Raw genomic sequence first — 16,617 nt, forward strand, 5'->3', positions numbered from 1 at the left:
AGTTTTGCTATGCCGAAGTAGAATTGGTCCTTTAAAGTTTGTATAAAAGCGACCCGCGCCATCAAATATTTAATAAAAATTAGTTATTAAATTAGACAGAAACGGCAAAAGAAAACAAAGAGTTTAATATAAAGTCACGTTATGAGGTATAAGTTTTGTAATTTATGTTATTTTTCTACTTACGACACCACATATAGTTTTGGGTTCCAATTTATACAAAGTTCTTATAGTGTTTCTCGTTAATGTTTTGTTTTATATTTTTAGATCTAATAGTTAAAGTTTGTTAAAAAATTGACGGAAGATAAAGAATGGTTATATTTTCAAAATTTAAAGGATCAAAACTGTTGAAGAACATATATTTATTAGATCATTTTGGACTCATCCTCAAACACGAGGGACCTTTTTTGTCAGTTTACTTAAAAGGGTACTTGTGACGACGTCGTTATGTGATCCTTGACGTCTGATTCAATTTTGGCTTGTCGTCCAAGAAGTGTATTATATATTGTGGTCTGAATATCAGAGGCAATTCCAAAAGCATTTTGAACTTTCAGTAACTGAAATCACACAAATTGTTGAATAGGTTTTAGTAGTATCAGATAATGGCTAGATATGATAGAGCGATCACTGTTTTCTCGCCGGATGGCCATTTATTCCAAGTGGAATACGCAATGGAAGCAGTACGCAAAGGTAACGCAGCAGTTGGTGTACGTGGCACTGATACTGTTGTCCTTGGTGTCGAAAAGAAGTCTACTCCCAAGCTTCAGGACTCTAGGTAGGTCTTCGTTTCAATTTATTAGACCACTCTTTGATTACTAGGGTTTTCTTTATTTTATTTTCTGTGCTGTAATCTCTTTTGTCATTAGTTCATTGAGGGCCTGTTTGGTAATGACGGAAAATAAGTAGATTTTCCTACTCATTTTCTTGCGTATGGTACGCAAGTTGGAAAATGTCATTTTAAGAGCATTTGCATATATTTAAAGTAAAACACTATGAGGTTTTTGAATTCGGAATGCAACTTCTGGTGGTGGGGGTGGGCAGGGAGGATAAGGGGTAGTCAGGTGGGGTTAGGGGGTGGGGTAGGCAGTTAAATACCTCCCCATTAACAGCATACTAAATTCGCCTCTGATCTGATGTGCTTGAGTGTTGGTATGCGCGTATTCTCGTTGAGAGAGGGTCTATATATTGTTGAATTTTGGTTTGTAGGTAGTACAATTCAATTTTTATCAATAGAAGGCTCAATATTTCGAGGTTCTTTTCCTTGCCTTTTGCTTGGGCAAGTGGTCTAGCGGAAGTTCTATTATTATGTGGACTTAATGGTGTGTAATGTAATCTACTTCTTATTTGGTGAGCTGGAGTGTTGGGAGGAAGTGCAAATCAATGAGGACGATATTTACAGTTTCACCCTGCGTGTGTTTGGTAATATGGAAAGTGAGAAACACAATGTACTTTGAAGGAAAAATAGGTGCTGTTCAGAAATTGAAATAGTGATGTTAATGGATTTTGGTTTCTTGGCGTAATCTTCAGGATGTAAATAATGAAAGTAGCATGCTTGACCATATAGACTCACTACAGGACTAGGTGCTTGTATAGGTGTAACTTTCTCTTTTTGTTTTTTGCTCAGGAAGGTTTCAAACATTGTAATTTCCTGGGACCGTCTTAGTGCCAGCTTTCTGATTTTAATAGAATTACATATTTACCTGATAAAAAGAAATATTTGCATTATTATTGATATCAATGTCAAGAGTTTCTGTTTGGATTATTGGTTTTTCCCCTTGAGGGTGGGTCGGGCTAGGGAGAGTGACAAAACAGCCCATACAATGGATATAGAGTTAAGGCCTTACGGAGCAGCTTTAAAAAGCTTTCCAGGAAAGATATTATTTGGTTCATGTAAGGAGCCTGAACCAAGTGGATATAAGACTACTCTGACATATTCTGTGCTATGCCCCAACTATCCCGTATTCGAGACTGAACTATCTCAAAATGACAACTTCCATGAGGTAATACAGACTAGCACAAAAGGATGTCTCTTCTCTGGTGGTTGAAGATAGGAGTTTGAGCACTTGTAGTCCTTTTGTTGTATGTATAACTTGGTTATCTGTTTACTCTACTTATTAGGTGATTTGTGCTGTCAAATACATAACACCTAAGTTCACTTTGATCACCCTGGTCTAGTGTTCCAGTGATTAGATATTGCTCTTGCATTTAATTTAGTTGTTCACCTACGCTGAAACTCTAAGCTAATTAATCTTTTTCGTGTTTGCAGGTCAGTAAGAAAGATAGTAAATCTAGATGATCACATTGCATTGGCCTGTGCTGGGCTGAAAGCAGATGCACGAGTCCTTGTGAATAAGGCACGCATTGAGTGTCAGAGTCATAAGCTTACGGTTGAAGATCCTGTTACCGTTGAGTACATAACTCGTTACATTGCTGGTCTTCAGCAAAAGTACACTCAAAGTGGTGGGGTAAGGCCATTTGGTCTATCCACCTTGATAATTGGTTTTGACCCACACACAGGCGTGCCCTCACTTTATCAAACAGATCCATCGGGTACATTCTCAGCTTGGAAAGCCAATGCGACTGGTAGAAACTCCAACTCTACTCGGGAGTTCTTGGAGAAGAATTACAAAGAAACATCTGGCCAGGAAACTGTAAAACTAGCAATACGTGCTTTGCTTGAAGTAAGTGACCCTTGTTTAGGTTATAAGTTACAGTTGTTCTCAAGCTTTTTGTTAATACATTTTCCTTTCATAACATCATAAACCTTAATGTGAGTTTCTGTTGCATGTTAAACTCAGGGCCTTGTATTGTCTTGCTTCTCTTAAAATATCAGTGTTAACTTGCGTTGCTTTTCATCGGTCCTAATTTTAGACCTTCAAACATAAGGGATCATTCAGTTATTAAACTCTTCCTTGCTTCCTTCCTAGTTCAATCAATCAACATGCTCATTCCAACATAGTTGGTAATATGAACTCTTTTACCCATCCCGATCTGTGCAGGCACATTTACAAGGTAATAGTTGTGAAGTTACAAGGGAGGAAATGAAGTTTATTTTTCCCTAGGAAAGATGTTTAACATATTGCATAGTGAGGATGAAAAGTAGTAGCTGCATTTGCTGCAAAAAACACCTGCTTAGGGAATGAGCTTCTTTTATCACCAGAAATCCAAATCCTTCAATTAGTGCTCTAAATGTTTATCTATAAAGATGTAAGGAGATTGACTTAAGATTATATAGCCTTCTTCACCTAGGCAGAATATGAATGTTATGTTGATTTAATTATAGATTCTTCAGATCACCATATTGATGACTAATCTTGGGCACTTCAGAAGATTTTTTGCACTAAAAATCATATCTACAGGAAAAATGGTTAGTTGTGTGAGACAGGAGTTAAGGAAACTTAGGAACTGGGCCATTGGCTTAGAACATTTAGTGTGTCAGCGTTGGCAGCTCTTACCTGATAGAAATACAAGATCAGTTGATTCCTGATGGACAACCTTAGGCACTTGTATTGCATAATGCCATAATCCATGGTGGATAATGTTTTTTCTCAAAAAAAGTTAAATCATTAATGATAATCTTCGGGTGGTTGAGTTCTTTTCAAAAGAAAAATAAAAAGATTCTGATGGCTGAAAATTATTTGTAGGTATGGTTCAGACTTTTAGGATGACAAGTTGATTAACTAACTTATAGTGGAGTTGGTTTCGCATGTAATTCATTTTCTGGAATTAGGTAAAGCATTTCCTGTTTGCAAGTGATAGGCCCTCTTTTTTTGTATCTTCATAATTCTAAACTAGAGAAGGTCGGTTTGAGATGGCTGTTTTATAGTGACCCTGCTAAAATCATTATTTATTTGAGATGAGATCTTTCTGTTTAATAGTGATGCGCTCTTGCTTGCTCCTGTCCTGTTTGAGGCATCCTCTATAAACAATATACATCACTGTTGCTTGCTGTGTGATGCCTAGTAACTTAGATTTTTGAGTACTATCGTAAAGTACTCAGTTCGCACCCAAGGTTGTGGTGTAGTGGTCAATGAAGTTGGTGTAAACATTGGCAATCATGGTTCAAATTCCAGTAAAGACAAAAAACACAACTTGATTACTTCGCATTTGCCTAAGCCGTACGGCGTAGAATTACCCGGTACATGTGCCGGTGGGAAGCTTTTTGTGTATTATTGTAAAGTACTCAGTTCGCACCCAAGGTTGTGGTCTAGTGGTCAATGAAGTTGGTGTAAACCTTGGCAATCATGGTTCAACTTCCAGTAAAGACAAAAAAGATTACTTCGCATTTGCCTAAGCCTTAAGGCGTAGAATTACCCGGTACATGTGCCAGTGGGAGGTAGCAAGTACCCGGTGGAATAGTAGAGGTGTGTGTAAGCTAGCCAGGGCACCACCCTTAATTAAAAAAATGTAGTACTTACCTCTGGAAGGTTGTAAGGAAATTATCATTTTCACTGCAAGGTGATTCCGAGTGAGAATCTAACGATCCAGCATAAGCTCTTGGTGATGGATTTGGAAATCAAGATGAGGAAGAGAAAGAGGGTCGTGGATGACAGGCCCAGAATCAAATGGGGGAGTTTGACCATGACGGGTGCCCTGGAGATCGGGGAGAAGTTGAGGGCTATGGGAGCCTGGGAGAGTAGTGGGGAGGCGACCAACATGTGGGATAGGACGGCCAGTTGCATTAGGGAAACAGCTAGAGAGGTGCTGGGGGTCTCTAAGGGTAGCCGTGGTCGGCACCGAGGGGACTGGTGGTGGAATGGAGGAGTTCAAGAGAAGGTGGAAGCAAAAAAGGTGGCGTATACGAAGTTGGTAGACAGCAAGGATGATGAGGAGAAGCGAACGAATAGGGAATTGTACAAGAGGGCGAGGAAGGAGGCAAAGTTAGCGGTTACGGCGGCAAAGACAACAACTTTTGAACGCCTGTATGCAGAACTAGAGGACAAAGGCGGGGATAAGAAGTTGTACAGACTAGCCAAGGCGAAGGAGAGGAGGGCGCGTAACTTGGATCAGGTGAAGTGCATCAAGGACGAGGATGGCAGGGTACTAGTGGAGGACGCTCTCATTAGACGGAGATGGCAGTCATACTTCCACAAACTCTTGAACGATGGTGGGGACAGAGTTATTGTGTTGGGAGATTTGGAGTACTCTGAGAGGTGTCGTGATTTTGGATATTGTAGGAGTATAAAGGTTGAGGAAGTTAAGGGTGTTGTCCGTAGGATGAGTAGGGGTCGAGCGACCGGGCCCGATGAGATTCCTGGGGAATTTTCGAAGACTGCAGGCAGGGCAGGTTTAGAGTGGTTGACCCGACTCTTTAATGTCATCTTTAAGACGACGACTAAAATGCTCGAAGAATGGTGATGCAGTACAATGATTCCATTGTACAAGAACAAAGGCGACATTCAAAGTTGCAACAACTATAGAGGGATCAAGCTACTAAGCCACACTATGAAAGTGTGGGAAAGGGTGGTGGAGATGAGGGTGAGGAGAGGCGTGTCTATCTCAGAGAACCAGTTCGGATTCATGCCGGGGCGCTCAACTACAGAAGCTATTCATCTTGTACGGAGACTGGTGGAGCAGTATAGGGAGAGGAAGAGGGACCTACACATGGTATTCATCGACCTAGAAAAGTCATACGATAAAGTGCCGAGAGAGGTTCTATGGAGATGCTTGGAGGCTAGAGGTGTACCTGTGGCGTACATTAGGGCGATCAAGGACATGTATGATGGGGCCAAGACCAGGGTAAGGACTATGGGAGGAGACTCAGAGCACTTCCCAATGATAATGGGGTTACATCAGGGATCAGCTCTTAGCCCATTTTTATTCTCCTTGGTGATGGATGGATTGACGCGGCAAATTTAAGGTGAGGTGCCATGGTGTATGTTATTTGCGGATGACATAGTCCTGATTGACGAGTCTCGCAGCGTTTGGAGACAAACTCTGGAGTCTAAAGGGTTCAAGTTGAGTAGGACCAAGACAGAGTACTTGGAGTGCAAGTTCAGTGAGATAGTGCATGAGGCTGATGTGGAAGTGAAGCTTGGCACCCAGGTCATACAGAAGAAAGATAGTTTCAAGTATTTTGGGTCTATTATATAAGGAAATGGGGAGATTGATGATGACGTCACACACCATATTGGTGCAGGGTGAATGAAATGGAGGCTTGCCTCTGGAGTGTTGTGTGACAAGAAGGTGCCACCGAAACTTAAAGGCAAGTTCTACAAAGTGGTGGTTAGACCGACTATGTTGTATGAGGCGGAGTGTTGGCCAGTCAAGAAATCTCATGTTCAGAAGATGAAAGTAGCGGAAATGAGAATGCTGCGATGGATGTGTGGGCACACTAGGAGCGATAGGATTAGGAATGAAGTCATCCGAGACAAGGTTGGGGTAGCCTCAGTGGAAGACAAGATGCGGGAAGCGAGGCTGAGATGGTTTGGGCATGTGATGCGGAGAGATGCAAATGCTCCAGTGCAGAGGTGCGAGAGGTTGGCCAGTGACGGTTTCAGAAGAAGTAGAGGTAGGCCGAAGAAGTATTGGGGGGAAGTGATTAGACAAGATATGGCGCATTTCCTGCTTACCGATGACATGACCTTAGATAGGAGGGTATGGAGGACTCATATTAGGATAGAAGGCTAGTAAGTAGTCGCGTTTATCCTTTCTTACGAGTAGCTATGTTGCTCTATAGTTTCTTGTCTCTTCATTTCTGCGAGTATCTGTTGGTTTATAATGGCTTATTTACTTTCATTGTTTTCATTTTCATAACTGCTTTGATTTGTTTGCCCGTATCTGACCTTTCTTATGCTTTCTCTTGAGCCGAGGGTCTTCCGGAAACAGCCTCCCTACCTAGGGGGGGGGGGGTAAGGTCTGCGTACACTCTACCCTCCCCAGACCCCACGTTGTGGGATGCACTGGGTATGTTGTTGTTGTTGTTGTTGTTGTTGTACCCTCTTAGAAGCTGGTGACAGCTCCATACTTCATATTTATACAGTGTCGACATTCAAACACTTAATATTGTTACCATCCTAGAATGTATGTTGTCGGCGTGGTCAACAAGGGTATGAACATGTGAGATTGGAGTAACAACCGGAAAATCCAGGTTGAATAAGCCTCAGTGTGGATTATCAGGCACTTGTGGGCTATACCGTGTTGGCAATGGATTTGTCGAGGTGTATGCAAATTGGTGTAGATACCATAGTTATTAAAACAAAAAACACATAAGTTGTGGGTGTGACTGAAGCAGCTCTTGAATTGGTAACTTAGGAGCGGCCAATTGAATCCCACAGACAGGCAGACACTTGAAGAATGTCTTCCTATGAATTCCACATATGTCAATCCCTCTTTCCACGGCAAAATTTGGGCTTTCTTAAACTGCCTGAAGAATTTATGAATTATGACTTGCTCATTCACCGGAAGTAATTACCTCTTCAATGTAAGAGGTAACTTGACCTGCATTTTAGATCATTTACATATGCGCTCACACATGCTAAGTCATCAACTGTGATTTGAACGCAGCTCTTTATGATTCAAGTTGTTGACTAAATTATATTGTTGTTTAAGCAGATTGAAATACATGACAGTTCCCTTTTGAGATTTCTGCATTGGTATTTAGCAAACAAATGCACACATCCAACTAGACCTTCAGCAAAAATGAAAAGAGCGTAGTTGGATGTGAGCATTTGCTTTGGCTGTGGTAAATCTTAAACATGTATTTCCCTATGAATCAGGTTGTCGAAAGTGGTGGAAAAAACATAGAAGTTGCTGTGATGACAAAAGAGCATGGGCTTAGACAACTTGAGGAAGCTGAAATTGATGCCATTGTTGCCGAGATTGAAGCAGAGAAAGCAGCAGCAGAAGCAGCCAAAAAGGCCCCGCTGAAAGAAACCTAGTTCTGCTGGAATTCGTTCTCAACTATCCCTGAATCTCTCCCTTTTTTTTTTTTTTCGGATCCATTAAAGTGCAGTGTTCCTTGAACTTTTAACATTTTGATCTGACTAATACTTGGTGCTTCTAAGACTGATCTTCTTGTCTGGCAAGACCTTTGTTAGAATTGTTTTATGGGACAAAAAGAAGTCACGCTCCTGCGGTCTCTGCTCTATTCGGGTGTTGCTTGATATTTTAACTTAAGATATTTCATATAGTATTATTTTGGTCATTTCCTGATTGAAAACACTATTTTTCATTTAATAAACAAAAGAATTAATAAGATTGGTTTGGGCTAGGGTTAAAATAATTTGTTAAATCTATACTAAAGCAAGAAGGGCTTTAGAAATGTTGTTTGAACTTTTTACTCTTCATTAAAAGACTCTATAATAAATAAAATAGTCATTTACTATTATTCTAATATTTAGGACTTTGAAGTTAACTAAAATTTTATTTATTAAATTTTTTCTTATACGAAGTAGGTAGCAAGAAATAATATTTAGAATTTTAAAATTAATAATGATTTACTCTTATAAAAAGTTAAGATTTTCCTTATATAAATTATACTAATATTAATAGCTTTAGAATTGCTTCCACGTAGAATTTTTGTAAATTTGATAGCAATGGACAAATTCAATTTGTTCAATTATGGTAAGAACCTAAAATATAAATCTTAAAGGCAACTGTTCCATAAATAATTTATAATGGAAAAATTTAAATATTTAGAACTTTACCTTGTATAGGACTTTGACCTACAATAATTTCTTCAAATTTGGGATTTCTTTTAACTAGAGTTCTAATTACACTACATTTGTGATGCCGGGTACTAAAACCTTCATATACTCATTCTCATAATAATAATCTTTCATTCCGTTCTTTTATTTTTCAACCTTTCTTCTTTGTAGGAGTAGCATATGCATTTATGTATTAATTGATAAAAAAAACATTTACTTTTGATTTCAATGATAGAATTCTAACTTTATATTTTAATTTTTTTTCTGTTCTTATCAATGTAATTTGAATTATCCAGTAGGTGAGTTTTTAATTTCTCATATGAGCATTTCCCATAGATGAAGTTTCTCTTTAGATTTCGACGATAATATATAAATACCCCATAAAAGTTCCATTCAATGTACATTTTTCTCCCAAAGTTATTATTTAAATTAATGTATATAAGTCAAATTTTTTAATTTTTTAACTAAAAAAAATATAATTCAGTTTTTAAAATATTTGACTATCTAAGATTCTTAATCCATTATGACCACCTAAAAATTAAGACTACTATAAATAATTTTAACATCCAATTTTGAAAAATTGCGAGACAAAAAGATGCAAAATAATGAAAAACATAAATATACACTCACAATAGTTGGAAAAAGGGGCAAGACACTATAACTTAATCATCTATATCTTTATCTATTTATATCTAAACTATTATAAAAGCACGAAGCTCTATGCCATTACAAACTTTGAACAGTGGTAGATAAAATGTTGCTAGAATCTTGAAAAGTTAAATCTAATTGATCACTTCTATTATAATGTTTATAGTATTAATAGTTTATAATTTTCGATGCTTAGATTATAAGAAATAAATTGAGAGGATGGAGTATAAAATCTTTTATATCATATTTGTACTTTGTGTTATTTGACATATATTTGAAGAATCGTGATGAAAGAATTTATGGTGGTTGTTTGTTTTTAGTATTAAGTCATAAAAATAATGGAGTAATAATCTTCCTATACCGACGGATTAGCGATGAATTTTTTTTGTTAGCTGCAGTAATTTAGTGACGGATTAATGATGAAGTTGTAAGTTTAAATTTTTTTTCTTTAGTGTTTGTTGTCAGATGAAGTTCGCGCTTTGGTCACGCGCAAAGCGCGTACACCGAAACTAGTATAATTACCAACAGTTTCGGTCTTTTAAGTTTATGCAAAAGTAAACCACTTTTGGCGCTGTGAAGTATTTAACAAAAACTTGGTTATTAAATTTAATAAAAATTGAAAAGAAAAAACCCGTAGAGTTTAATATAAATTCACATTTTAAAGTATAATTTTTGTAATTTATGTTATTCCTAGTCTATTTATGATACCACTTATAATTTTAGCGGTGTGATTTATACAATTGACAAGGGTTTTATGTTGTTTCTTGTTAATGTTTTTCTTATAATTTTAAATTTAATAGTTAGAGTTCATTAAATATTTAACGAAGACAAAAATGCTCAATTTTTATAAAATTTAAAGGATCAAAACTGTTCAAGAATATATACTTAACATGTTATTTCATGGTGAGAGATCTCGGGTCCGAGTCCTAGGTATGGAAAAATCCTTGATAGGGAGCACATTCCCCATGAATGGGGGCCCTATGCGGCGCAAATCCGAATATAGTTGGGCTCCAATGCGGGTACAGGACGACCAGTGGGGAAAAAAAACATGAATTACCGATTTTTGTGATTTTCTTGATAGCTCTTTAGTTAAATCAAATTATACAATAACTTAAAAGGTGCTTGCAACGACATCGTTTCTGCTCCTTGACGTCTGATTCAATTGGCTTGTCGCCGAAGAAGTGAAGTGAAAGTGCATATCGAAGGCAATACCAAAAGTCTGAAGCGAAGAGCTTTCTTTAGCAACACTCAAAAGAGTCAAAAAAAACTGAAATCACACAGTTCCCAAATAGTTGTAATAACTATCAAAGATGGCTAGATACGATAGAGCGATCACTGTTTTCTCACCTGACGGGCATCTATTCCAAGTGGAATACGCAATGGAAGCAGTACGCAAAGGTAACGCTGCCGTAGGTGTACGTGGCACTGATACTGTTGTCCTTGGCGTCGAGAAGAAGTCTACTCCCAAGCTTCAGGACTCTAGGTAGTACCTCTTTCTTCCTTTTATTAAGTTTACTCTTTGATACCGAGAGATTTAGGGTTTTTAAATTTTATTTTCTATTCTGTAATGTCTTTTGTCATTAAGAGAGTAACCATACAACAACAATAACATACCCAGTTTAATCCTACTACAAGTTGGGGGGGTATGAGGAGGGTAGGGTGTAGGCAGATCTAAGGTCGAGGTAGAGAGATTGTTTCCGATAGACCTTCTGGCCAAGGAAAAGCATTTTAAAGGAGTTTAGGAAGTGAAGAGGCCATGGCAAATAGTAAAGAAAGCATGATGGAAAACATGAACACCTACAAGAAACAACAGATACTAACAGAAATCGAAGAACAAGAAACTACCAGAGAGTATCCATCTGGGAACTGCATTTGGAAGGAGAGAAAGCTTTAAAAAAATTCAGTTTATCAATAGAAGGCTCAATATTTGGAGTTTTTTTTTTCCTTGCCTTTTGCCTGGGCAAGTGGTTTAGCTGAACTTTTATTATCATCTGGACCTAATAGTGTGTACTGTACAACACCCAGTGTATTTCGACAGGTGGGATCTAGGGAGTGTAGAGTGTACGCAGACCTTACTCCTACCTTGTGGACATAGAGTGGTTGTTTCCGAAGGACCCTTGGCTCAAGTAACACATAACAAGGCATAACAAATAGAGAAAGAGTAACATAGCATTCAGAACAAAATAATGCGATAACCGAAATACGAGAAACACGTAGTTACAGAAATCTAAGGGCAAGAAACTACGAGAATAATGCTAATACTATCTACTCACCTAATGGTATGTAGTGTAATGTACTTATATCTGATGTGCTGGAGTGTTGGAAGGAAGTGAAAATCAGTGATGAAGATCTTTACAGTTCCAGCCTGCGTGTGTTGGGTAATATGGGAAGAGAGAAACGCAAAGTGTTCTTTGAGAGAAAAATGAGCTGATGTTCAGAAATTGAATAATTAATGTTAATGGATTATGGCCTTTTGGTGTAATCCTCAGTACGTAAATAGTGAAAGTAGCACTCATGACTTTATAGACTCACTACTGGAGTAAGTGCTTGTATAGGTGGAACCTTGTCTTTTGGTTTTTGCTCAGGAAGGTTTCAAGCATTGTAATTCCCTGGCACCATCTAAGTGCTAGCTTTCTTATTTTAATGGAATTAAATATTTACCTGTTAAATAGAAATATTTGATATCAATGTCTAGAGCTTTCTATTTGGATTATGGGTTTTCCCTTCGAGGGTTGGTCGGAGCTAGGGAGAGTGACAAAACAATCCATACAGTGGATATATTATTAAGGCCCCACGGAGCAGCTTAAAAAAGCTTTTCAGGAAAGATATTATTGAGGAGCGTGAACCAAGTGGATGTAAGACTAATCTGACATATTCTGTGCTGTGCCCCAACTATCCCGTCCTTGAGACTGAACAGTCTCAAAATGACAACTTCCATGAGGTAATACAGATTAGCACAAAAGGGTGTCTCTTATCTGGTGGTTGAAGATAGGAGTTTGAGAACTTGTAATCCTTTTTTGTATGTATAACCTGGTTATCTATTTACTCTATTTATTAGGTGATGTGTGCTGTGAAATACATAACACCCAAGTTCACTTTGATCACCCTGGTCTAGTGTTCTCGGTGATTAGATATTGCTTTTGCATTTAATTTAGTGGTCCACCTGCTTCAGAACTAATCTTTTTTGTGTTTGCAGGTCCGTAAGAAAGATAGTAAATCTAGATGATCACATCGCTTTGGCCTGTGCTGGGCTGAAAGCAGATGCACGAGTCCTTGTGAATAAGGCACGCATCGAGTGTCAGAGTCATAAGCTAACGGTTGAAGATCCTGTTACCGTTGAGTACATAACTCGTTACATTGCTGGTCTTCAGCAAAAGTACACTCAAAGTGGTGGGGTAAGGCCATTTGGTCTATCCACCTTGATCATTGGTTTTGACCCACACACAGGCGTCCCCTCACTTTATCAAACAGATCCATCGGGTACATTCTCAGCTTGGAAAGCCAATGCGACTGGTAGAAACTCCAACTCTACTCGGGAGTTCTTGGAGAAGAATTACAAAGAAACATCTGGCCAGGAAACTGTGAAACTAGCAATACGTGCTTTGCTTGAAGTAAGTGACCTCTGTTTAGGTTATTAGTTACATTTGTTCTCAAGCTTTTTGTTAATACATTTCCTTTCACAACATCATAGACCTTAATGTGAGTTTCTGTTGCATGTTAAGCTCTGGGCCTTATATTGTCTTGCTTCTCTTAAATAATGGTGTTAACTTGCGTTGCTTTTCATCGGTCCTAATTTTAGATCTGTCGAACATAAGGGATCATTCAGTTATTAAACTCTTCCTTCCTTCCTAGTTCAATCAATCAACTATGCTCAATTCCAAGATAGTTGGTAATATGAACTCTTTTATCCATCCCAGTCTATGCAGGCCCATTTACAAGGTAATATTTGTGAAGTTACAAGGGAGGAAGTGAATATTATTTTGCCCTAGGAAAGATGTTAAACATATTGCGAAGTGAGGATGAAAAGTAGTAGCTGCATTTGCTGCGAAAACACCTGCTTAGAGAATGAGCTTCTTTTATTACCAGAAATCCAAATCCTTCAACACTAGTATCTACTAAGATGCAAGGAGGTTGACTTAAGATTCTTCTTCACCTAGACAGAGTATGAATGTCATGTTGATTCAATTATAGATTCTTCAGATCACCATATTGATGACTAGTTTTGGGCACTTAAGAAGATTTTTTGAACTAATGCGCAGGGCACCAAAGAAATAGGTAAAATTTTGAAGGGTGATAATGAGCAAAAATGTTAGATTCGATGGTTAAATGCAACCTTAACTATAATTTCTTCTTTCTTCTTTTTTTTTTTTTTTTTTTGGATAAGGAACTTTAACTATAATTTTTAGTATTGGAAAATCACTTCTTCGGGAAAAATGTTTAGTTGTTTGAGACAGGGGTTTCATTTGTCTCAAAAAAAGTTAAATCAGCAATGATATTCTTCGGGCGGTTGAGTTCTTATCAAAAGAAAAATAAAAAGATTTTGATGGCTGAAAACAATTATAGGTATGGTTCAGACTTTTAGCATGACAAGTTGATTAACCAACTTACAGTGGAGTGTGTTCCGCATGTAATTCATTTTCCGAAATTATGTAAAGCTTTTCCTGTTTGCAAGCGGTAGGCTCTCTTTTTTGTAGCTTTGTCCCTATGCCTAGGCTAACCCTGCCAATGTAAATCCTAATGACTTGTGTGGTTTGAAATCATATGGCTGTTATATATTGGACCCTGCTAAAATCATTATTCATTTGAGATGAGATCTTTCTGTTTAAAAATGACATGCGCTCTTGGTTACTCCTTTGTTCCTGTTTGAGGCATCCTCTAGAAACTATATAAGTCACTGTTGCTTGCAGTGTGATGCCTAGCGACTTAGATTTTTTAGGGGACTGCCAACTCGTGTCTCTCATCAACACAATGCACAGCAAAAATAAGCATGAATTTGTTCAGCAGTTTTCATACCTATAAAGGAACTCTCTTTGGTGTCTGATGATGTGAAAATCGTTTAAGATGAGACACGATATGGAATTAGGCCTCAAATGATAATCAAAACAGCATTACCTTTCATTTATATGTTGTAACGTACTTAGTTCACACCCAAGTTTGTGGTCTAGTGGCCAATGAAGTTGGTGTAAACCTTGGCTATCATGGTTCAAATGCCAATAAAGACAAAAAACACTAGTTCATTACTTGGCATTTGCCTAAGCCTTAGGGCGGTAGAATTACCTGGTACATGTGCCGGTGGGAGGTAAGCAGGTACCCGATGCAATAGGAGAGGTTTGCACAAGCTGGCCTGGCCACCCCCCTTATTTAAAAAAAAAAAAAAAAAAAGGTAGTTCTTACCTCTGGAAGGTTGTAAGGAAATTATCATTTTTACCCTCTTAGAAGCTGGTGACAGCTCTATACTTCAGATTTCTACTATGTCCAGAAATTCAAACACATAATACTGTTACCATCCTTGTATGTATGTTGTCGGCGTGGTACACAAGGGAATGAGTGTGTGAGATTGGAGTACCAACCGGAAAATCCTAGGTTGAAAGTCCAGCTATAACACTTGGTGTGTGTGAGCTCATTCACTTTCAGCCTTAGTGATCAGGATTATCAGGCACTTGTGCTTGTGCGCTATACCGCGTTGACAATGGATTAGTTGAGTTGTGTCCAAATTGGCGTAGATGCCACAGTTATTTAAACAAAAAACACGTATGTTATGGGTGTGACTGAAGCAGCTCTTGAATTTGGTAACTGGTGTGGCCAATTGAATACCCCAGACAGGCAGACACCAAGAATGTATTCCTATGAGTTCCACACGTGTCAAAATCCCTCTTTCCATGGCAATATTTGGGCTTTCTTAAACTGCCTCAAGAATTTATGAATTATGGCTTGCTCATTCACCGGAAGTAATTACCTCTTCAATGTAAGAGGTAACTTGACCTGTATTTTAGATCATTTATTTCTGTTGTACATATGCACTCACATATGCTAAGTTATCAACTGTCATTTGAATGTGGCTCTTTATGATTCAAGTTGTTGACTAAATTATATTGTTGTTTAAGTGGATTGATATACATGACAGTTTCCTTTTGAAATTTCTGCATTGGTATTTAGCAAACAAATGCATGCATCCAACTAGACCTTCAGCAAAAATGGTGGATGTTAGCATTTGTTTGGGCTATGGTGAATCTTAAACATGTGTTTTCCTACGAATCAGGTAGTTGAAAGTGGTGGAAAAAACATAGAAGTTGCTGTGATGACAAAAGAGCACGGGCTTAGGCAACTTGAGGAAGCTGAAATTGATGTCATTGTTGCTGAGATCGAAGCAGAGAAGGCAGCTGCAGAAGCAGCCAAAAAGGCCCCGCTGAAAGAAACCTAGTTCTGCTGAAATTCATTCTGAACTATCCTGAATCTTTTTCTTTTTTTTTTTGGATCCAGTAAAGTGAAGTGTTCCTTGAATTTAACATTTTGGTCTGACTAATATTTGGCGACTGATCTTGTTGTCAGGCAAGACCTTTGTTATAATTGTTTTATGGGGCAAAAGAAATCAAGGTACACTGTCTCTGCCCTTTTGGGGCGTTGCTTGATATCTTAATGTTATTTGGTAGTTCTTGTAGTTCGGAAATTTTGTTGTGAAAATATCAGCATTTGTTTGTGCTCTTTCCTCAATTCTTAAGGTTTCTTGTGGATAAAAAGGTGGAACACGAGCAAAAAAAGCTTGTTTTTCAGTGGTTTCCCATTGGTTTTGATCCACGGCCTAAGTGCATAGATACTCGATTCCAGGATCACCATATAAGCCATACACGTAGTGTGAAATTTTGCAAGTCTTGCCTACTTTGGAACAACTAATTAAGCCAGCCTGTCAATTCACCTAGATAAGTCATCTATAACAAATAACAAGCTCTCATCCATGCCAAGTGATGCCATCCCTTCCCTCTTGCTCTGCTCCAACACACACAATGATGGAAAACCAAAGCTGAGCCCTTCACAACTAGATATAATGAGTTTCTACAATCAATCGTTAAAGATAAAGTTGGAATTATTTTATAAGCATAACAAAGAATAATATAATAAGAGTGATCCCATAGCCATTATAGATATATTTTATAAACATAATATGATGAGTCACCCTCCAAACTTTTGAGTTCCTTCAGAAATATTCTTAATAGCAAGAGAGGCCTACTTCAAGAAAGTTTTAATCGCTGAAAATACAATACGGTTGTAGTTTGTAGAGCCAATCGAAGGTGGGCAGAAAAGGACAATTCGAATGTAAAGGCTATTT

At 38.0% G+C, this 16,617-nt stretch overlaps 2 protein-coding genes across 2 annotated transcripts; both read left to right on the forward strand.

Annotated features, from left to right (window-relative positions):
* The first annotated feature begins 505 nt into the window (after nucleotides 1-505).
* LOC132599318 (proteasome subunit alpha type-7) lies at nucleotides 506-8,086 on the forward strand. Its single transcript, XM_060312630.1, has 3 exons — nucleotides 506-772; nucleotides 2,264-2,678; nucleotides 7,716-8,086. The coding sequence occupies exons 1-3, from the start codon at nucleotides 600-602 to the stop codon at nucleotides 7,875-7,877; spliced, it is 750 nt and encodes a 249-aa protein (XP_060168613.1). The 5' UTR covers nucleotides 506-599; the 3' UTR covers nucleotides 7,878-8,086.
* Nucleotides 8,087-10,435: 2,349 nt separating this feature from the next.
* LOC132599319 (proteasome subunit alpha type-7-like) lies at nucleotides 10,436-15,951 on the forward strand. Its single transcript, XM_060312631.1, has 3 exons — nucleotides 10,436-10,776; nucleotides 12,490-12,904; nucleotides 15,553-15,951. Exons 1-3 carry the CDS (start codon nucleotides 10,604-10,606, stop codon nucleotides 15,712-15,714), a joined length of 750 nt encoding a protein of 249 aa, XP_060168614.1. The 5' UTR covers nucleotides 10,436-10,603; the 3' UTR covers nucleotides 15,715-15,951.
* Nucleotides 15,952-16,617: the final 666 nt, after the last annotated feature.

This window comes from Lycium barbarum, chromosome 6, assembly GCF_019175385.1.
Source record: "Lycium barbarum isolate Lr01 chromosome 6, ASM1917538v2, whole genome shotgun sequence".
Taxonomy (NCBI): Eukaryota; Viridiplantae; Streptophyta; class Magnoliopsida; order Solanales; family Solanaceae; genus Lycium; species Lycium barbarum.